The 23368-nt window shown below is 32.3% G+C and overlaps 1 protein-coding gene across 5 annotated transcripts; it reads left to right on the forward strand.

Moving 5' to 3' along the window:
* The first annotated feature begins 521 nt into the window (after positions 1-521).
* LOC105329464 (inositol polyphosphate multikinase) lies at positions 522-19968 on the forward strand. Of its 5 annotated transcripts, none has more exons than XM_020067732.3 (7): positions 522-606; positions 4524-4592; positions 7377-7484; positions 13396-13581; positions 16120-16292; positions 16648-16732; positions 16936-19968. In XM_020067732.3, the coding sequence occupies exons 3-7, from the start codon at positions 7391-7393 to the stop codon at positions 17391-17393; spliced, it is 996 nt and encodes a 331-aa protein (XP_019923291.3). In that variant the 5' UTR covers positions 522-606; positions 4524-4592; positions 7377-7390; the 3' UTR covers positions 17394-19968. The 5 variants fall into 5 exon arrangements, with proteins under 5 accessions (XP_019923291.3, XP_019923290.3, XP_034313396.2 ...); XM_020067731.3 differs by lacking the exon at positions 522-606 and adding an exon at positions 3893-4049; XM_034457505.2 differs by lacking the exon at positions 522-606 and adding an exon at positions 3960-4041.
* The last annotated feature ends 3400 nt before the right edge of the window (positions 19969-23368 follow it).

The following is a 23368-nucleotide window of genomic DNA, read 5'->3' on the forward strand; positions in this document are numbered from 1 at the left end:
TCCTTATTTACTTGGAACATCTTTACATGATATAAATACTAGTTCTTATATGAGCTTTTTATCAGATTTAGTTTATATAATTATATTTAAAGAAAGTATTACATTATTTTGATTCACTTATCCAAATTTTAAAGATGAACGTAAAATATTACATCTACAGAACTGTAAATTATTTGAAACTAAAATGTGGTCATTTTTAATCATTATTCATAATATTCTTGTATAAAATAACAATATTTATCTGAAAGTTTCGCGTTAACTCAGAATTTCGCGTTATATCGAAATATTTGCTAAAGAATTTTTTTTTACCAACTAAAATGGGCTCAATGGACTTTCGTAGGCTAGAAATTTGTATCATGCACAAAAATCTTTTTTATTATCAGATTTCGTGAGTTTTAAAAATACATAGTTAATTTTGAAATAATAGCACTAGTGTCACATTATGTACCTGTGGGTAGGGTTAAGTGACGCACGCTGCACTGAACAATAGGCTACTGGAACCACAATTCTAAACGTTATTCATGTTGAAATTAAGTTATATAGTAGCTGTTAAAGAAAGAGGTTTAACAAATTCAACTCGTGAATTCTGATTATTTCTTGTGTAAGGTAGGACACGTGTATTTCTCAGTTTTTATTTGTACTTCGGTGGTTTAGTAGCTATTTTTTAAATAGTGGTCCCTGCAGGGATAAGTGTCATGCCTTCATTAATTCATATGCAGGATAAAACAACTACATGTTGTTGTTTACAGTGTAGTCCTGCCTTTGTTATTTATGTAAGTTTACAGTAATACTAACATCATAACACCTACTTAGTCCCTCTCCAACCCCACCCAAACCCCTCTCCCCTAAAAAAAAAAGACTAACAAACAAAACAAAACCACCAAAAAAATTGGATATTGCATACATGTATATAGCTGTATAGAGATACGCCTCCTGAAGATGACGTAACTGTTTATGAAAAAGGATCTTAGAGAGGACTTTTATCATCGATAGGATTGGGGGGGGGGGGTGTAGGGGTGTAACAGGAGCCCTAAAGAGGTGCTGGATATCTAATCATTTATATTTTTAGTAACAGGGTCCTATCTATAGGACCTGTAGAGGTGCTGGATATCCTATGAAGTCCTCGATACGGACCCGTTGACAATCCATTATGATATGATTTTTTGTTATGAATTATTAGACCAATAATCTTTTTTCAGCGCATGTTCACTATTTTGTAGAGTCAGCACCACTATAAGAATCCCGTTTCTATATAAATAACGATGATATGAGACCCTCATCTCAATGAGGACCCTGTTATTATAAATATCGATGATCAGATTTTAAGCACCCCTATTTATGCTAAAAATATTTATGATAAGATACACCGCTATACGAACCTAACCCCCCAACCCCTCAGTACTATAAATATCGATGATAAATTAAAGTTCTCTATATGGAACCCTTTCTATAAATAGTTACGTCATCATCAAGAGACCAACCTCTTACAGCTATATGCAGCAATTGAACTAGTATTCCTGGTACAATACAAAACTCATAATATTCACAGAATGCTTAAAATTTATAAAATGTTCAGCAGTTGTACGTTTAAATTTAGAATATTAAGTATGCAGAACCCGCTTGCGCCACAACATTACGTCATTTGAATTTGTTGGACTGTACAGTACAAAATCGATTCGTATTGTTATCACAGACAATGACACTAGAAAATGTAAATATCTTAATTTAGAGGTCAGTTTGACTATGACGTCTGTTAGACTTCGTGTTCTGTTATTTTTTATTACCAAGATAGAACTAAAAGATTATATTTTAAAATAGAAGGATACATGTGTCACATGATCAGGTAAATTTGTTTTTACATTGAGAGAAAATGTTATGACCTTGACCTGACCTTCTAACAAGAATAAGATTACTAAAAGACATTATAATATACAGTTGTTTACTGGGGTCGAGGGCAACAGTTTGCGAGCCGGTCCAACAGATCAACTTTTGCCCGAGACACGGTCAACAACTGTTTTGTTATACCCCTTCTAATCAATAACACGTTTTCGTGGAATGTGACGTCACCGGTCAACTGTCTTTTTAACAGTCGATTTTAACAGTTCCAATCTAACAGTTCCAGTCCAACAGTCAAGATGCTGGACTTTTTTCGTATAGAGTTTTATAGTATCAGTTTTACAGGGGTATAACAAAAATTTTTGTCGTTTACAAAAAAATCATGAATCAATTTTCAAAGAAAATAATCAATACTTATATTTTTTCTGCAACTGTATACTCGTATGACCCACAAAGAGAACCGTTTACAAATGTCAGCTTATCATAAACTGACATTGACGGTCATTCAAGGAACTATTTTGAATTGAAGGAATTGGGTGTACGTATACGGGATTAAGTTATACACTGCATGTACATATAATAACACAAAACGATCGAACCCTTGTCCTCGGAAAGCTGAAGGAAGAATTGAGTAAGCGACAATTAAATAACTTGGGAAGGGGGAAGGAAATAACACATTAAGTTTCGGTTGGGTTGTTGTTAAGTGACTTTGTTTTTAAAAAAAATTGTATTTATTAAATTCCTCCACAAGGTCATTCTTTTGCGTGTTTAACTAACACAATGTAGAGATTTGTTTTATTAGAAACTTTTTAACAAAACTTTGGACTTTCGTTAGGACGTACATGTAACTATATATCATTTCTTGCATCAAAACAAGTTAAAGATGACGCTTGTTTCGAGTGAAATATGCATAGATTGCGTAGTCTTAGCTCAAAAGCCAGATAAACATCATGAAGTTAAAGTTTGACAAACTCTTGTTGAAGACATTTTCGTGAAATTTAACTTACTATTATCCATCTTCAAAAGAATTCATAAATGTACCTTTCCCTTTGTACAATACAATAATTGACTTTAGTTATAATTGCTTGATTATTTTATTAACTCTTGCATTCCACCTTTGATATCAACCGACTAACCCAAATTGAAGTTTTACTCTATGACATATTTCACTCATGCTTAGTTCTAATGTCTATTGTTTTAAACTCTTATATAATTATATTGTGATATACATGATAGTTGACAGAGAGGAATTAGGTTTCGGATTGTTCGGGTGTAGTTTTGGATTCCCAGAAATCACCCATACCGACCTAAAGTTTACATAAAGTGCTTTTTTGCCATAGAGAGCATTTAGTCCTGTTGTCTCCTGATATGTAGAAACACCTTAATTTCCCCGTGATACAAATTTTGTTTAAGATTTCAAAGAGCAATTGCGTTATATTCATTAATTCATACTTGATTTCCTCCTGTCCCTATGGGGATAATGAAGTGACATACAAATTATTAATTCTCGGAAAACACCAAGAAATAGAGAATAAGATGAAAAAAAAATGAGTAACAATTAAAAACAGTTACAATTCACCATATTTATAGTAAAAATTATTATTCCACAAGGTGCAAGGACTTTTTATTACAGAAACATGTGCCCGTGAAAACAACAGAAAAAAATCTTCAGAAGAAATAGAGAATAAGATGGAAAAAAAATGAGTAACAATTAAAAACAGTTACAATTCACCATATTTATAGTAAAAATTATTATTCCACAAGGTGCAAGGACTTTTATTACAGAAACATGTGCCCGTGAAAACAACAGAAAAAAATCTTCAGCAGTAGATTACGAATTTGAGAAACCAATACAAAGCTTTATATGTGTGGTGGGAGGGTGTCTATAGTCCATAATGCAAAAAATAAATAAATAAATAAAAACCTGAAAACGATTGAGTCTCTGATCTTTAATTAAATCTTCCATTCAAAAATACTTAATATGACCATATAAGTTCCCAGATAGAAAGGTCTAAATAATATAAAATAGAGTAAAATATTTATCAATCCGTTCCTTTGTTTATAATGCGACCGCATCAAGACCTTTGGCCTACACGGAAGTTGTACACGGTTGGGCTTCCATATATTGTTCGGGATCGGCGTGGATAAATTACCTCACTGATCGGTTGTTATGTTGGAATTAAACGTCACAGCAGCTAAAAACTGGTAGACAGGTATTTAGAAATGATTAAGTAAAATCGGTCATTAAATCTCCAAAATCCGAGGTCAGTATGTCAATATTTTGAAAAAGGAATTTTAAGGTTTGTCGAAGGTCGAGTTACTGCCCTTTCCGTAAGCTTCCGCTGTTCGACGGGGAAAACACGATCATACTTTCATTTGAAAAAAAAATGATAAAAATAACAAACAACCAGTTAAAGTCCTGTATAATTAATAATGTTGACACGATGATGTCAGAATAGTTATGATATGCAAGTCCCGGAAAATCGCTCGTGAGATTTGCCACCAGTATAGGATCCACTTCTATTTTTATTAGCACCTGGCAACATGTACACAGTGAAGTTAAAAGGCCTCTCTTATACTTAACCCGACACAGTCGAATCGATAAGATGGCGTTGAAATAACACCGGATTACTTATCAATTAGGATGATTCTACAATACATAAAAAATGTCTACATCACGTTTTCAGATAGTGGACATCAACACCCTAGGGTCAAGACAGGCTCTGCCCTGGCCAAAGCTGGACTCAGAAAGATAGGTAAGCCTATAGTTTATTTTGGGTGAATGCTTCAATAGGTGTTGTTTAATTTTTGGAATTCTTACACGGGGGCACAATGCTGTTTGTCAACAATTGGTTAACCAAATATCCTGTTGCACAATCCCATTCAGTCTTTGACAAGTCAAAATGGTTTTTTTCATTTTGACATGTCAAGTTGAACTAAAAACAGTTGTAGCTCCACTGCTTAGGTCGGCAGCAACATTAATATTTTAAGACATATGCATTGAACTTGTCCGTCATTATGAATTGTTTTGTTATGAGAATTTACGAACTCATTGTGTAGGTTTTGCAAAAGAATTAATTAATAATGTATAGGGATATTTATTCCATTGTTGGTATATAATTAGTAATTTATCGGTCTTTGAATCTGTTATTATTTTTTAACCGTAATCACAGTGAAGTTGCGATACAAAAACTTTGTAAGATTTTAATTTTTATATGAAAAAATATTGATAAAAAATATTTAAAATCTCTGATAAAAAAAATTAATGAATTACTTGCATGCATACAACATACAAGGTTATTTACATGCAACACAATTAAGAGCAAAATTATTCATCCTGAATCTACTGTTAGTACATGCTAATAACATTTACATATAAATGAATCCGTTTTATGAAGATTAATAACTTGTTCTATATCAGTACATGTAGTAGTTGCATGTCTGAAGCTAGGATCTTAACCTTTGTGTATCAATTATGTTATTGATTTGAGAACATTTTGCTCATGGATTATAAACTAAACAATTACGGAATGAAATTGACTACAAATCTGATGCAGATTTAAAATGCATTTCTTAATACGTAGTCGGTAGATTCTAGATTAATTATCCTCTATTGCTAAGAACTCGTCCCACTGTTGAGTTGTCTGTGCATTAGGGTTGCCTATAAGGCAGAGAATACTTCAAAGGAAAACAACATACTTGAATGTAAACATCATATGTCATGACCGTGTCTGTCTCTTGGGTCCTCAGTTAAAGTGTCATATGACAAGTTTACTTGTGCAGATGTTTTCAAATTGAGAGAGAGAGAGAGAGAGAGAGAGAGAGAGAGAGAGAGAGAGAGAGAGAGAGAGAGAGAGATGTTTTGCAATCTATCCATGTACACACATGTAAACATGATGATGGATGACCTGGTTTTATTTTAGTAGAATGGTTTGCCTTTACTTGTTAACTGAATTGATTTTTTCAGTTTCTCACTGTTGATTAAGCATATCTCCAGAAAGCTGTAACACTAGGTGTGATAGATTTGTTTATGTAAGAGGCAGTAATCATTTATTATGGTACATATATATACTACTAGCATAATTCAACTAATTTTTCCAGTGCACATGCAGATAGAGATACATGTACATACATCATGGATGTATTCTTGTTTTGATTTTATTGAATGTTCAACTTGATGAAATTAATCAATGTTGAATTATAGTGATTTATAACACATAATTAAGTCATTACAATTTGATGTATTCAGAGAAAACTGCAATATTCAAAGTTTATAATTGATCATAATGGAAAACCGTTTGATTGACTTGAATATCCAGGAAAAAAAACATGTTGAAATTTACGTGGTACCTGAAATTGATTTCTATGATAACTCCTTATAATTTATTTGCAACTATTTTCAATTTACCGGTAATTTATGATGCTATCATTGATTAAATGTTCTTTTTACTATATTGAGTCAGACATAGTCTTGCTGGTTTAAATTCGATAAATATGCATGTATTTGAATCAATGGAATATACATTTACATTATTTAAGTGAATAATTAGTGTACATTGAATACAAACTTTCAACAATACATGAACAACGCCTCATTTTAAAAACAGATATGTACTGAATGATCATATAGAATATTTTGTACTGAATGTAGAATTTTTGATGTATGAAATAAAATACTCTCAACACGATCAATATTTTAAACTTTCTGAACGAAGTGGTTGAGTGTTTGGTCAGTGAAATGGTATTGGTCAATCACATAAGACTTTCTTAAAACAGGGCCATGTAAGTTTAGAGGGGATAGTAGGTCAGGCATTCAAATGAATTCACAGTTTCTTAGTTCTTATAGTCATTCGTAAACTTGTAGTTGTTAGCTATCAAGTTGTTTTTTTAAAACATTTCTTTTAAAATTACATACCTAAGTGGTTACCGTAAAATTTGACATACCAGTTCATTTTCTTCTTCTGAATTTGCCTACATTTCTGCAATGAAAGATGGGTTGAATGCAAAAATACAAAAGTTGCTCCCAAAAATATGTCATACTTTAGAAACATAAACTACAAGCTGCAGCTCAAGTTACCAGGTATTCATCTTAATATTTGGGTCATATGGTACTAAATATAATATATAAAGAATTTTAGCAGTGCAAAATAGCCCATCTATGTTGCAATCAGTTGCAAAACTGTATTTAAAAAGAGACATGTAATTGCTTTTCTTTATTAAAATGGTTCTGAATCGGAATCCTAATGGAAAGTGTTGAATACTAAATTCATTTTTATTACCGTATTATGATGACAAATTTCATAAAATTTTCTTGCAAAACTTTACAAAATATTTATTGTTTTTTTTTATTTGGATTATATACCATAACTTTATTAAGATTTTTAGCATTGCAAAACAGCCCATCTGTATGCTGTAGTCTCTTGCACTACTAATTGCTTATCTTTTAATTATTAAGAAGTTTCAGAATCCTTATGCAAAGTATAGGATACTAAATTCATGTTTGTTATTATGATGACAAATTTTGTACAAATTTCTTCTAGTTTTGAAGAGACTGATGTCCTCCTTGAAGCGGACACCCACCCTTCCCCCAGGGACCAAACCATTGGACAACCAAGTGGCAGGCCACCAAACAGCTGACGGCAAAATAGGTACAGTAAGCCACATTGTTTGTTTGTCAGATACCATATTGATGAATCCCTGTACATTAGGTACAAGAGCATGCAACTTAGTCTTATAATAAATATAAATGCAATGTGCTGTCAGATGATAGTCAATACCAACAATATCATTGGCCTATGTCCCTATCTCTCAAGTATGGCAATGGCTAAGACAAAAAGGAAAAAGATATAAATGATCAAAAGAAATGTTAAAAGGGAGTAAAAGGATGGCTCTGTTATATTCTTATTATTTTTTTTTGGTGAGACGGTTATTTTTGCAATAATTTTGAAGATTTAATCTTTTTCTCTTGTGCTTTTCCCCTCTCAGATTGGATTGCCAATCAGATCTAAAAATCATCAATCATTTGAAAAGCATAGTAACTCTTCTTTTGAAATCAGTAAAAGCACTCTTAATGCCCTGATGACTTTGATATTAAAGTCTGGTGAATTTTTCCTCAGATATTCTATTCCTCATTTTTAATTAAAAACAGAAAAAATTCAAAATTACATTGGCTGATTATTGATTTTATTATGTATACAATGTACATGTAAGATCTCTCTCTCCTGAGCTCTCATAATCTTTATATAATGAGCAATGGGATTTTACTTTCAAGTTGAGGTTTGTAGAAGGGCCAGGCAAATATGGAATGTACAATGGACAGACAAAAGCACTTTCAAAATAGGCAGATTACCACATGGACGTTTAAACATTTTTTTAATCTTTTGTGTACATAATGTGTACATGTGGTAAATTTTTTCTCGCTAAAGGATTAAAAATAAATACCTGGTAGTACATACACAGTATATTTATTAATTTACATCGCCGTTTAAGTCTGATGTCACCTTTAATTTCTTTTCTGATTTTAAATTGAAACCTTAGTTTACTGGTAGTGTATTTGTCAACACCCCTCTCCCTTTCCCCTCAAAGCCTGTGAGATAGTTCACTATAGAGATCTGTTGACTGGATACAATGTATTAAAGAAGAATAGTGACATATGAACATATGATTAATTATGGTTCTTACTTTTGGGGCTGATCTAGAGGGTTGAAGATGGGTGGGTGGGGGTTGGTAGCCCCCCCCCCCCTTTGAAAATTCAATCTTACTGACTATACATATTTACTGGTACATGTACATTGTGAAATTACCAAAATAGGCCTTGGACACCCCCCCTTCCAAGGCAAAAACATGCCACTATCTCACTCTCCCCCCACCCCCACCCCCGGGGGTAAAAAAATCTGGATCTGTACATGGATCATATGGATGATGTCACCTTATAGTTTAAAGGGTTTCTTCAAACAATTACATGGGGGTAATTAAGGTATATACATAGCAATGAATGATAAATACATTGTTTGATGGATTCCACATACTACATGTATTGGATTTTAACATAATGCTTAATCACCAATTTCTATCATCGAGTTGGCAAAACAAGAAAAAAAAAAAAACTAAATCATTGTTAATATCGGAAAAGTGGCAGATGAGGATGTATTGAATTGTAAACAGGAATACCTGATTATATTTAATGGGACATCACATGGGATTTTTCTCATTTCATTTACCAATGTTCATACTCCATTTCATTTTGAACAACAAAGAAAAAGAGAATGATCAATAATATATACGGCAATGCAGTACAAATGAACCATCTTCAAAAAGGATTTTAAAAATCCAATTTTTCAAGTTCAATTCAGATTGTGTACGTATATGTTTGCAATACATAAGCAAATAAAAGCCTTGAATCGCAGACTATTGATTTCAATTCCATGTTGTTCCAACACTTCTTTAAAATGAAGTTCCACTTCTTCATCTAAAACTCTCAAAATCACCAGCCCTTTATTTTTCTATTCAAATATTGGCAATATCTATCTTTATACCGAAGGCCATTTTATATTTAGTATTCCTATTGGTTGCGATGAAAAGAAAGAATAAAGATAGGGCTCATGTTCATTTATTGTCCTCGAAAAATTGATAATCGGAAAAATACGTGGGGCTTTTATTTTGGCTGAAAGTTTTTTGAGATATTGCACAATGCTATTCTAATGAGCTTATATATAAAATGGTCTATGTAAGCACTTATTTGGATAAATGCTTGATGCAAATGTAATTGGGAGTTTTCCAGTGCATGAGCTAATACAGTGTAAAAGAGATGAAATATTTCCTAAGATCATTGATGCTTGAGAATAATATAGTATGCTGCAACTTTCACTTAACCAAATTAACAGAAGAAAGTGTTCTAGGTATAATTGTTTTCAAGTTATACCGTTGTACATTCTGTGTATTGTTAATGTTAGGCCTGATCAGAGAGAGTTGTGAAAATACCCAAGCTTGTGTAAAAAATTTAATGAATTTGATATATACCTGTATACCTGCAAGAATATGATATGCCCCTTGTTATGAAAGCCTTCAATAGAATTTAACCAGATCCCACCTTTCAAAATCTTGTTATAGAAGTAGTATTTTGTAATTACACTGTAATTTGTACATGTATTACTAGTAATCTAGTATTTAACACGACTGTGAATCAGACTTTTATATTGAACACAAAGTTGGCAAGATGGTCATGGGTGTATTCTTCAACAATACCATTTTTGAAAAATTTGGAGAAAAGCTGTATTGTGGGCGAATTTTTAAGGCCAAACTTTTTTTTTAACTAAGTGGCAGACAGTTTTGAGTGAATAATACAAAATGTTCTATGAAAATTTTTAAGGAAAAGTGCAGTTTGCCAATAAATCGAATATCAATTATTCAGATAAGCATAGATCTGTGTTTTTATATTAAAATTTAATGAACGTTTGCAGTTTAGCCTGTTTGTTAGTCAGTGCCCACCCGTTTTATAGAGGATTGCCACATGAATTATGATACATTGTAACAATAGAATACTTTCTTTGGTGATTCATTAGAGATATTAAGGTGGCGACATTGCAGAAAAAAATACATATAACCTGCGTTAGCGTGTTGTGGGTTATGTAAATTTATTGCTTAATAATTATTTTGTGCAGTCCATGATTTTTCTTAGATTGCTGAAAGTTTCCACTGATTGACAAACTGATAAGCACCGGATCGGGTAGATTTCAGCCCTGTCAGTTTCTATGGAGCTACAAATTACAATGGGCTTAATAAATTTATTTCTTTACGTTTTTAACCTCGTTTATTTCCGTTAGTTTTCGTATTATCTGGTTTACTTCAATACTGGTTATTTCATGCACGAGGGCTTTTGCGCTTAGTATTAATAAATTTCCCGGGGAGTATTCGATTAATGCGATGTTCGTTACAAAGCAGTACAGGTTGTGTCTTTTGGTTTTCCCTACCCGCCCTGACCCAAATATGTTTTTTGAGATTAACTAATATTTTGTGTTGCCATTTATTTGTATGTCGAATGGATATTAAATGCAAGTTGTAACGAAAGCACCAATCCTAAAAAATCTGTTTTTGTTTTTCAACAAATTAGTCAAGAAAATATTTATTTTTGGAGGAGTGAAACGAGGGAGAAAATAAAGGAGAAAACACTTGATAGATGTAAAAATAAATACTGTACATGGACCGAAGTTTGAAGTCCGATTCTGTACACTGCAGACCCACTCCAGAAATATATCTGCCCATGCATCAGTGGGTGTTTGATTGATGACAGTGCTTCAACACTTAAACATATTCTTATTTACAACCGCAATAAACTCTGTTTAAGTCAAATTGTTAGAGTAAATATATATGCTTAAAAAAAGTCTATTCAAGAGGTAGATTATTTATTAAGTTCTTCAACGCAAAGTTTACCTATAAGATTTACTACCCATGATCTTTTGATATATCATATTACATCATTGTAAATTTGATCTACCGGTAGACATAGGCATTCCTTCAAGAAATTTTTTGGGAAATTTGTATCATTTATAGCATTCTTTCACTGAACATATATTGTAAAATTTCATGCACAGGGGACCTTTGTTTAAAGAGTTGTGATATGCAGTGTTGAAGTGCATTAATTACTGTATGTAATTCATATAGATCTATACTCTCTGTTCAAAGTAATATTAGATTTATCAGCTTGTTTGGAGGTAATAGGTGTCGCGTCATTCGAGGCAGATTAAATCTATGAAATATCTCGTGTTATGTACTAGAATGATTGCATGACTGACCTTGGGTTTAACCTCAGACAATCCTGTGTTTATTGATGTTAAACAGGTCCAGCAATTTGTTGCAATCAGAGACGATCGGTCAGTTAATGTCAGTTAATAATTGTGGACTTGGAGACAGCTTAGTCATTGTTCTGACTCTGCTGTCACTGACCGACTTTCATCATCTAAAATCTCAGCCTCATATCTTAAGTTTTATGCGTTTAATTATTGTCTTTTAGGGTCTTGAGTTGGAAACTTGAGTTCTTTCAAAATTTTTGTGATAGCTTGGTCTTGATCTCGACACCTTTGTAATAAGTCATGTGTAAGTTGCCAAAATAATTGATGAAATGAAGTAATCTTAAATTTAATGTGTTATCAAGTATCATGCTGTGCTGCAAGTATTCATGGCTTTATTATAAAGACAGTGAACTAAAGCCAATCCACCATATTTTACATTTGGAACACCTCCGCGGAATTTCATTCCTCATGTAATCTCGAGGTTTGATGAACTGGTTACACAATCGACTGAGGTGTGCCAGATGCATATTTAAGAATATTTATTATTCTGAAGTGTTTGATTGGTCTACTTTTAAAACTGTTTCGTAAAATCCTTTTCAATTAAATCAAATCAGACAGAGACATGTACGGTATAACAAGAAAGCAAACACTCATCATAACTGAGACGGTAAAGGTGATGTTGTTTAGGTTAGGGTGGAGTAATTTCGTGTACATGTTTCAAAGGAGTTATGTCACAAAATGAAGGTGTCCTTACAAAACCTTTGACAGCCATTCCCCATTATATACCTTAATTTTTTTATGTACAAAACTGGATGAATAGCAGTTTTGATGTAATTTGACTTGATATGTATTAAGTTGTTGTGTGAAAGTGGGAGGACTTTAGAATTCACCTTTTTTCCCAAATATGAATCATTTGAGTGCAGAAGTAGACGATTCATTAATCTAGAAGGATATACATTTCAATAGTGAACTATAAACTCATGATGTCAGAAACGTAAATCCCTTTAGGAAAGGTTTAAAGTTCTCCATCTTGCTGTAACGATTATTTGCAGCACAGCATGATTATTTGCAGCACAGCACGTTAAAAGTAATTACTATGTAGTTTATTTATTGATTAGAAAAATTCAGAAAGGTTTTTTTAATTGCTGAATGACATTTAAGTAGATTGCGGTTGATTTTAATAATGCATAAGTGTAGAATATTAGTACACTGTAACCATTTTTTTTTAAAAACAATCCTCCAGTTGGTCTAGCCCTGTTGTTCTCTCCATCTTTGTTTGCAAACTCAATTACACACTTTAATCCATGATTAAAACAAATACAGAAGAGCTGGTACCAAATAATCAATTTTTTGATAGTCCTAGCTATGATCATTAAATTTTAAAAATTAATTTGAAAAATTGCACTAACATTTTCCTATATTATGGCTCAATTCCTGGTTCCTTTATATATGTTCCAGCATTGCCATCACTTAATTTTTTTATTGTTTTCTTAATAAATACAAATACGCTATCAGTGAAAAACAATTAAAAATCTATATATTAATTAAGGAAAAAATACCAAGATTTCTTAATTGAATATGGCATGTCCCCCTTTTTTTTATCCAAGTGAATAGATTGAGAACAAATTTTTTATTGAATTGGAACATGCTACCGAACAGTATCATTTATATACATGGATGGTGGTATATAAACACATGCAGATACACACATTTATTCAAAGCAATATCTTTGTCAAGATTTTAAAACTCTTGATATTCTTCTCTTCATCAGGGTGTTTAGTGCATGAGGATGGGACTGTGTTAAAGCCTGTACAGGTCCCGCCAAAAGGACAGACAGAAGTGGAGTTTTACCAGGAAGTGTTTGGGAAGCAGGCCTCCACCGACAAAGTATTGCTACAGCTACGTGAACTTGTGCCAAAATTTCATGGAATAGTCCATGCTCCCAAAGAACCAGATGGTAAAGATATACATGTTTAGGAGTTGAATAGTTGTACTAAAGAATCATCTTTTTTCGGCAATTGCAAGTACTGCATGAATTTTACAAAGCAATTGGGAAGCCACACATCAAGTATCAAAAATCTTGACAATCAAGAAAAAATGGGGGGGGGGGCCCCCCCCCCCCCCCCCCCCCCCCGTCCTGCCCCTAGATCCCCCCCCCTCAGTTCTGACACCAGCTATGATCAGTATTGATTATTGGTGAAAATTTAAATTCATTAATACATGTACTGTGTTGTTTTAGCTTATTAAATATATGATAAAATTATAAATAGTGGTGAATAATAGCAAAAACTTATAATTTTGCTGAAGGGTTCTCTCGAATTTGTTCAAATATTAACAAATTTTGGGTGAAAGATTACAAGAACCTATAGAATGCTGCCTGACCTTGAAACCATTGTACATTGTATTATCTGGTTGTCAGTCTGGAAAGATATTTTTTATCTATCACAAATGACCTTTAGTAAAATTAGCAGAGTTTTTTCTGAAAATTCTAAAGATAAATTAGGTCATTAGGTCAGAGGTCAAGGCTATAACTACATTGTATAAAAAAAATTATAATTAATTCAGTAAACATAGAAAGATATTAGGTCTACCATGATTGAAATAGGATACACACTACTCTCTTCTTCTTCCAATTAGGTGTCAGACAGCATATGCAATTTCTTTTATCAATAACATCTATATGATGCACAATATTGTCATATCTTATTATAAATCTATATCTCTGATCATACAGTGTCTTTATCCAAAAATGCTCAGCAAGAAAATTTGCTCTAGTAGTCAAAAATAACAATTATCTATTGTTCAGAAAGAATGGATCACTTTATGGGGTCCTCGTGAGCCATAGTGAATCATAAGGTAGACCGTGTAGCCACAACCCTCAAGTGTAAAAAAAAAATTCTGCTTATTTATGTTAAGTGTTTAGAACTGTACACAATGAATACCTCACACCATGCAGTCATTATTTTTCTTGCCTGATTGCAATCAATGTTGATCTACAACAATGGTAGCCCTTCCCAATTTAGTGATGAACGAGAGATTACTTAACATTGTTGCAGTTTAAATTGTTACATAGTCCAGTGTATGCTGGTATGCACTGCATCTTGACTTTTGAATTGAAGGCCCTCAAAATAATACTGTATGGTTGGTTAATTTTCAGTATTGACATTTTGTTTGCCCAGCTTTTGGTTAAATTTTTCTTTATGATGAATTAAATGAGAGCAGAATACCCTTGTAAAATTGAATAAAGCTATATTGTTACCATGCATTTATGATTTTTTACATACTGGTAGTATAAATATCTGTTCACTGAAATTCAATACATGTTTGCATAGATAATCAGATACAGGTAATTTCTTCCTATATTAAAATTAAAATCCATCTAAGAGAAATAAAAATTGGTTTACATGTTGCCCATGTTTAGTTTGATAATTAAGTAAAGTATGTACGTTTAAACGTCCAATGTTTAAGCCCAATTAACAGTTGACTTGCAGACTGTGGCAAAAAATTCTGAAATGAATAAAAAAGTGGGTGTATCCATGTTTATTTTGTGTGAATTGATATTCAGGTTAAATGAATTCTTTCGCCATATGTCATAGTCAACTTCTAGAGACCTTCTACCTTAATATTGATTCTTATGTATACAAAACGGTTGTGCCAGTTTGTTTTCTGCTGGATGCATTAATGAACATTGATCCTTCTCTGCATGAATAATTGTTCCATATCAAATATAACATATAAATCAAGAATTGAGCTGATAGTAGAATTTCTTCTGTTGGTTATTTAATTTTTATCACAAGGGAACACTCTCTCAAATCTTTACAATGAATTATTTGAATTATATTGCCTTTGATTGCAGAATACAACTTGTCAATGATTTATTACACAGTCAAACTTAGTTAACTGGAACTAGATGGGCATACTGTTTAAAAACTTCAAGATATCTGAGTATTTGAGATTTTGAGGGTAAAATACTTAAAAAATAAGTAGTTGGGTCTTACAAAATATCACTTTAACATATCCATTGTATTCGAGATATCAGTGTTCCAGATATCTAAGTTCAACTGTAGTTTCGGGGCAAAAGGAAAATGTTATGTGTCTACGATATATTAAGTTGTATCATGTAGTTTAAAAATAATCTTGATATCACATTTGCAGTTTAGGCTGAGTAATCAATTTGTTTATTAGTAAATCTTTTTGAACTCAGCAGTTATGTTTAAAATTCATTATGATGAAGAAAAAAAAAAGGAATAGCAGACTCGGAACATCTAACTTAATTAGATTGAATTGTATGAAGTTAATTATTGGTGAAAAATCTTAAAATATGTTAAGACTTTCTATGGCTTTGAAATGTTAGTCCCCTCTCTTTCCCCAAAAACATAGGAATAAAGCTCTTTATCCTTTGACATTAGCATCATTTATTATTATTGATATAAACTCTTTGATCCCAAATGATATCAGCATTGTTGATTATGTGTATACTATTTGATATTCACAGTGCGATTTATGAAACTGGAGAATTTGCTACAGGACATGAGACAACCCTGTGTTCTGGACATTAAGATGGGGAGGAAAACTTATGACCCCTTTGCCTCGAAAGAAAAAATAGCCATGGAGACAGCCAAATTTCCCCCAGCTAAGAATCTTGGATATCAAATCTCTGGCATGCTGGTAAGATATGGTCACCTTCCATTGTACACGTAAGATGTCATTATCATATTATCTTTCTTTACTAAGGTGTAGACAGGTTTTATTTTTTTTGCCACCATTTTTATGTACCGGCTATTTTGTAAAGTTACACCCTCAGAAAGAATGTTTGTTATTACATGTATATGCTAGCTGTAAAAGACTTTAAACCTTGCACAAAAGATGGAATGCAACACCAGCATTTAAATAATAAATTCATTCACAGAGCTAGGTTTTTTTAATTATCTTAAAGCATATTTATATGGCTAATGTTTTATGACTTGGATACATACCTGTATATTAAATCTGTAATTTTTTAATCATGCTTTTTATTTTATAGACTTACAGTCCGAAAACAGGAAAGTTCCAGAAATTTGACAAGTATTTTTGCAAAAAGCTAAATGAAGAAACTATTGTATTTGAAGGTAAGAGTTATGTATAGATTTTCAAAAATTCATTGCTGCTTCACTTCACAGGGTACCGGTAGTTCATTCGTTAACAAAGGGGATATAGTCTTCATGCAAATTTCTTTTAAAAGCATTTTGAGTAAGCAATAATCCATATATTCATACAAAGTTTATGAAAAGTAAAAGCAGATTTTTTATATTTGGTCCTCTCTTTTTGTCAGGCTTTGGAAAATTCTTTGCAATCGATGGGGTCCTTCAAAAGGAAGTGATAAAGGCAGTGATAGAGAGACTCGAGCGAATCCTGGAATGGTTCCACAAACAGAGGACATTTAACTTCTTTGCCAGTTCTTTACTAGTTGTGTTTGATGGTGACATATCCCCCTCTCCCTCCTCCCACCCCAATTCTTCTTTGTCTTCCTCTGGTCTGGATGCAGGGAACATCACGCACAATTGCTGCAATGGCGAAACAGACTCCATTATAGAAAACGACTTCTCCGACTTGGTCTCCAGTGATTCAGTAGATGACAAGACGACCAATCCGCCGGATTCCCCTCATCCAAAAGTTCAGGTGCGGATGATAGATTTTGCTCATGTCTATCATATGACAGAGGAGGATGAAAATTATATTTTTGGATTAAAACACCTAATTGACGATTTTCGTAGATTGTTAAAAAGTTAATGAATAATTAACAGCATTCTTAATTATATGCTAATACCTAATTTGAATACTTATAAAAATACTATGCGAACAAAACAAAAAAAAACCCAATCTCAATTTCAAATCTGCTAAAAGTTTGGTCTGATAATACTGTAATGTTTATATCTCTGTAACAAAAAATTGTAGAACAAAGCAACAGTATTTACCAGTTTTGTAAAACGGTGCATTGTGAACATGTAATTTTGTTTTTATATACAAATGTATGAGTGTTATATGTACGGAGAAGAAGGAGTGGGGGTGATAGATTAACTTTAAAGGTGCAAGTTGATCTAGTACCGGTTCTTTTTATTTGAATTTTGTACTTGGCTTTTTCCTCTGTGTTATAGATTACAAATCTAGGTGCTGAATATATATGTCATGTATGATCCCTCCCTCCCCTCCCTTCTACCAACTTTTTGTGTCGTATATTTACAAGTTGACCAATTTTGGAAAAACAAATTGCATGGAATTCTTGGAATTCACATGCATTTTCTCTGGTAAGAATCAGGTGACTTGAAATGTAATTTCAATGAACAAACCTTTCAAGTACATGTAGTTTTATAAGGATTGTGTACAGTACATGGAATATTAATATATTTTTTGAAGTACAATTTTTAATTTAAGGAATGTGCCTTTTATTCATAGAATTAAAATCTTGTTCAGACTTTTTAAATATTGCTTGATGTTAATATGTCAGTACCCTCTGTTATGTTCTATAGATTTTCCGTTCCTTGATCTCAAACCTAATATTATACACTGCCCTTTTTATTTCCTATTTCTGTGCATATTATGTCACGTATATTTTTTGCAAGAATTGATGCAGCGATATCTATTACAAAATTAATGAACACCCCATCAGACCTGATTACAAATTTTGATTGTCAGATCTTGACAATTTATTAAACATCAGACGTTTTAAAATGAAAATATTTCAATTAATTGTCGTGATGAAAGTAAAATCTTGGGGATTGACAAATTTTAAAAAAGTTTTATCGATGTCTTGTCAAATAATATCTCTCTCTATGAATGCGACATATGATAGATACATTCCTGTATATGTCTGAAAGGTGGTCTAATGAACCATCAACTCGCTTTTATGTTGACTATCAGCTTACATTTTTCTTGATTTCAATGAATGCACAAACAATCGTTGAAAAATAACACACCAGGTGTGGACCAATATTACCCATAATCTACCATCTTTTTGGACCATCCTTAATAAGAAATAACTTTAGAATACCAATCTCAAAACATACAGTGATTTCTGTCCTGTGTCTAGGCATATTAATTTCTATCACTTATGTGTATAAATGAATATATATATATATATGGTAGACATCATCTTCTTCTCACTGGAAATCAAAGATCTGAGTTTTATTGATCGTCATTCATGAATGTATGAGATGTTACTGCAGTGGAAACATACTCATCCGGCTTATTCTTCTTTGGCTGGAAGGAACATATCAGATAAGCTAGAGCATTGACCTGGAATCTTACTCAAGCTAGTTTGGCCATCAAACTGTATTACAACAAACATTCTCAAAACAAACGAATGATTGTACACAGGGATTTGCGTGCAGATTTCCTCATAATCAGTGTTGAACCCTTACAACTAGTCATTTATCTATAGTAGCTACTTCTTGTACCACGGGCTTCAAAGTTAGAATCTTGAAGAGATCTGAGAGGTGGTCAACCTGTAAAACTGATTACACCGTTATCTGTTGTTTTGAGTTGCTGATTGTTATTGCTTGTTATTCAAAATTATGTAACAATATATTTTGAATCTTTGGCAATTAATGCAGGCTTTGATTTTGAGCTTATAAATGTTATATATACATAATATACATGTTGAAGTAATGTTGTTATATTTACAGGTAGAATGTAATTTAAAATGTATATTTTGAATTGTTTTTGAAACTGCATGTCAGTGCGTGATATCTCAGACCTGCAGATTGCATTTGTTTGATACAACTGGTATTTGTAAACAAATACAAGCTTTTTGACTGAAGATTACAGTAATCCAGATTAGATATGGATCCTAACATTGGATGAAGTTTTTTAGAAAAAAAAAATTTACTTGTTGACCATAGTATATGTACGGTACCTATGTAGCAGATCTGATATTAAAGGTGTTCAAAAAGTTGTTCTAGCATGGTTATGAGATATACATGTGTATACCCCTTTACAATCAAGTTTGCAAGTGTGTGTACATGTATGTGTGGGATAAGGTAAAATGATATTTTTACTTTCAAAAAAAGAAACTAGATCTGCTTCCTGGTGCTCTTTTTAACTATTTAAGAAAACAAGATATTTCTCTCAGTTCTATAGTTCTAGTTGGAAATGCAGCAATAATTTTAACATGTTTTTTTGTGTTTGAAAGATTGCTGCTACTTGCTAGAGTGCAGATGGTATGAGAGACAAAATATCTAAGAAATGATTTAATTTACACCTTTAATATCAGAATTTTGTAAATGTTAGCAAAACAAAACCGTTTTGTATATGAATTAGAAGACTACCAGTTTTTAACAAGTTAATAAAAATAATTTAAAAAATGAAATTTTAGTTTGATTATTTTTTCGACCACTGAGATGAAGTCAGGGGAGCTTATGCTATGCCTTAAAGTTTTTGGAGCTGGTATTACTTGTCCTGTCTTCACTGAACTTGCATAAATGGTGCATCTGCATCTACTAATGGCCGGACTGATTCAGATTCTGAATCTGGGCCAGGAATTTCAGATGCTGGTTTTTAAAAATGTTTTTAAAGAAGGTTAAATTTTTAAGCATGTGTCCTTTGATGACCATATCTAAGTTACCAGTACTACTGGTCCTAACTTCACCATACTTTCATGGCTGGTGCATCTTATGAAACATACACAACTGATAGGCTTAAATCCATAGGTTTTTGGAGGGGGTTAAAATGCTTGGAGCAGGTGTCCTTTTTAAACAGATCAGTTGTTTCTGTACAAGAATTGCATCTTATCTTCAGTCAACAAGACTGAAATTCTTTCCTACTTCAATGTAATATTTATGCATATACCATAGCCGTATTTAATTCAAACTTATCTGACACAATGTTGTTAATTTTAGTTCTAAAAGTGTTATCGAACCACATATAGACAGCATCCTATTCAGAATGATATATCCTTGTTACCTTCTAAATATAAGTATATATACATACAAATACTATGGTGACTAAGTCTAGTAAGATATCATGAAGTGTAACAACTTAGAACACTTGCACTGGTACTATATTGTTCATTTAAACAATAAAAAATTTTCTTTGGTGATTTATTTGGCGTATGAAGGTAGCGACATTGCAGAAAAAATACATAGCCCGCATTAGCGGGATTTGTAAATTTTTTCTACAACGATCGCTACCTTCATAACCCGCATGAATCATCAAAGAAAATATTTTATGGTTTATATTAACATCTTTCAACTAATTAATGAATTGATCATGAAAAGTTAGTAAAATTCACTAAATTACTGTTTAAGTACATAAGTACGTCGTTAACTAAAAGAAACAGCCAAATCATCCTGTGAGACTTTGAGTCTGACATCATCACGATTATTTCGTGCAGTCAGTGATTTTTCTTTGGTCACTGTAGGTTTCGACCAATAGATAACAGGGCATGTCAATTTCAATCCTGTCAGTTTCAGCCCACTGTAGATTTTGACCAACCGATAAATGGGGCGTGTAGATTTCAGTCTGGCCGTTTCTATAGAGATATGAATTAACTATAACTTTCTGTAAGAAGTAGAGGAAATAATACTTGGTAGATGTAAATACATGTATATATAAATACACATATATACCGTATATCCAGTAATTTTCATGATGGTCTAATTTTCTCTTATACATTGCAAAATAATCAATACTCAGAAATCATATCCAGTATAATTTTGCTTGCTACAAGAAACTTTTTAAATCGCATATAATGACTGACACAAAATAACAAGAGGCCCATGGGCCACATCGCTCACCTGAGGAACAATAGGTGTGATAAAATCAGCTTAATGGAGTCATAATACAAACTATCTGGACAATGTACAATAATACATGTAGATCCTGTATAAATAAAATCCATTTTCCCCTGGATATTTTTATGTTTATAATCAGTAGTCCCCTTTCTAACAGATTGATTTTATAGTCATATCACATGTTGAGTATTGCAGTTCTCAAAAAGATCCTTAATAATTGTTTATATATGGGATATAAACCTACATCAAACTCTGAACCTTCTTGTGAGGCCGAAGAATTGTCCTGAGGCCAAAGTCTTAACAATTATAAATCAAAGGCCTGAAGGGCCACAATGGCGTCGAGTTAAAGTTAATTTGAAGAGTAAAAACCTAAACAAATGAAAAGCTGTCAATGAGACAGCTAACTGGGTTTTCTTTTTATATGTGAACTGTATCCATAATCCATGTCAACCCATATCCAGTGAAATAAAGTACCTCATATGCAATATTTTGCTAAAAAAAGACTAAGTTCAAAAGCTGGTATTTTTTTCATAAATAATCAGAAATAAAAATCCTAAAAATATTCACACCTCTGATACATGTACAATTAATCTGCAAAAGAACAACTTTTTATCTATAAAACTGTAGGAATAGTTATCCGTACAATGAGGTAACCCTATATGCAATATTTTGCTAAAAATTGACTAACTTCAAAAGCTGGTATTTTATTCACAAATTATCAGTAATCAAAATCCTAGCAATATGCACACCTCTGATATATGTATAATTGATCTGCAAAAGAACAACTTCTTATCTTGAAAACTGTAAGAGGAGTTATCCGTACAATGAGGGTACGCTATATCATATGCAATATTTTGCCAAAAAATGACTTAATTTTTTTTTCATAAATTATCAGTAACCAAAATACAAGCAATTTTTTTTCATAAATTATCAGTAACCAAACTCCTAGCAATAAGCACACCTCTGATATATGTATAACTGATCTGCAAAAGAAAAATTTCCTATCTTGAGAACTGTAGGAGGAGTTATCCGTACAATGAGGGTACCCTATATGCAATATTTTGCCAAAAATGACTAAGTTCAAAAGCTGGTATTTTTTTCATAAATTATCGAAAATCAAAATCCTAACAATATGCATACCTCTGATATATGTGTAATTGATCTGCAAAAGAACAACTTCCTGTTTTGAAAACTGTAGGAGGACTTATCCGTACAATGAGGGTACCCTATATGCAATATTTTGCCAAAAAATGACAAAGTTCAAAAGCTGGTATTTTTTTCATAAATTATCGAAAATCAAAATCCTAGCAATATGCATACCTCTGATATATGTATAACTGATCTGCAAAAGAACAACTTCCTGTTTTGAAAACTGTAGGAGGACTTATCCGTACAATGAGGGTACCCTATTTGCAATATTTTGCCAAAAAATGACCAAGTTCAAAAGCTGGTATTTTGTTTTCCATAAATTATCAAAAAAAAAATTTTTCAAAAAAAATAGAAAATGTTATTTATCACATAACTAATAAAATTACAATTCATTACAAATTTGCTCACCTAATTCTTAAAAAGTTTTGAATTTCAATTGAAAATTTAAGTTTATAGTAATATCTTAGGAGTTAAAATTTTTTTTCTCTATTTATATGGAAATAAATATTTAAATTATTATTGTGTTTAATTCTATATATTGTATACTGCTGATAACCACTCTGTCTCTTATTATCAATTTCATCTAAAATTCACAAGGATCCAAATGACACGGGCCGAAAAGATCGGGGGTAGATAAAAGAAAGCACCCATTCACGTTGTTTACAAAGTGAAAGTAGTTCACTAGTTGGTTTATGTAGATGTACTTATCGCTCGATTAGGAAGTTTTGTTTCTACAAGATCAAACATTTGTGCATTGTCAATTTTCGATATGGATACAAAATCATCTATTTTGCAGGCTAGTACATTTCATAACCAAATTGAGTATGT

Source organism: Magallana gigas, chromosome 7 (assembly GCF_963853765.1).
Source record: "Magallana gigas chromosome 7, xbMagGiga1.1, whole genome shotgun sequence".
Lineage (NCBI taxonomy): Eukaryota > Metazoa > Mollusca > Bivalvia > Ostreida > Ostreidae > Magallana > Magallana gigas.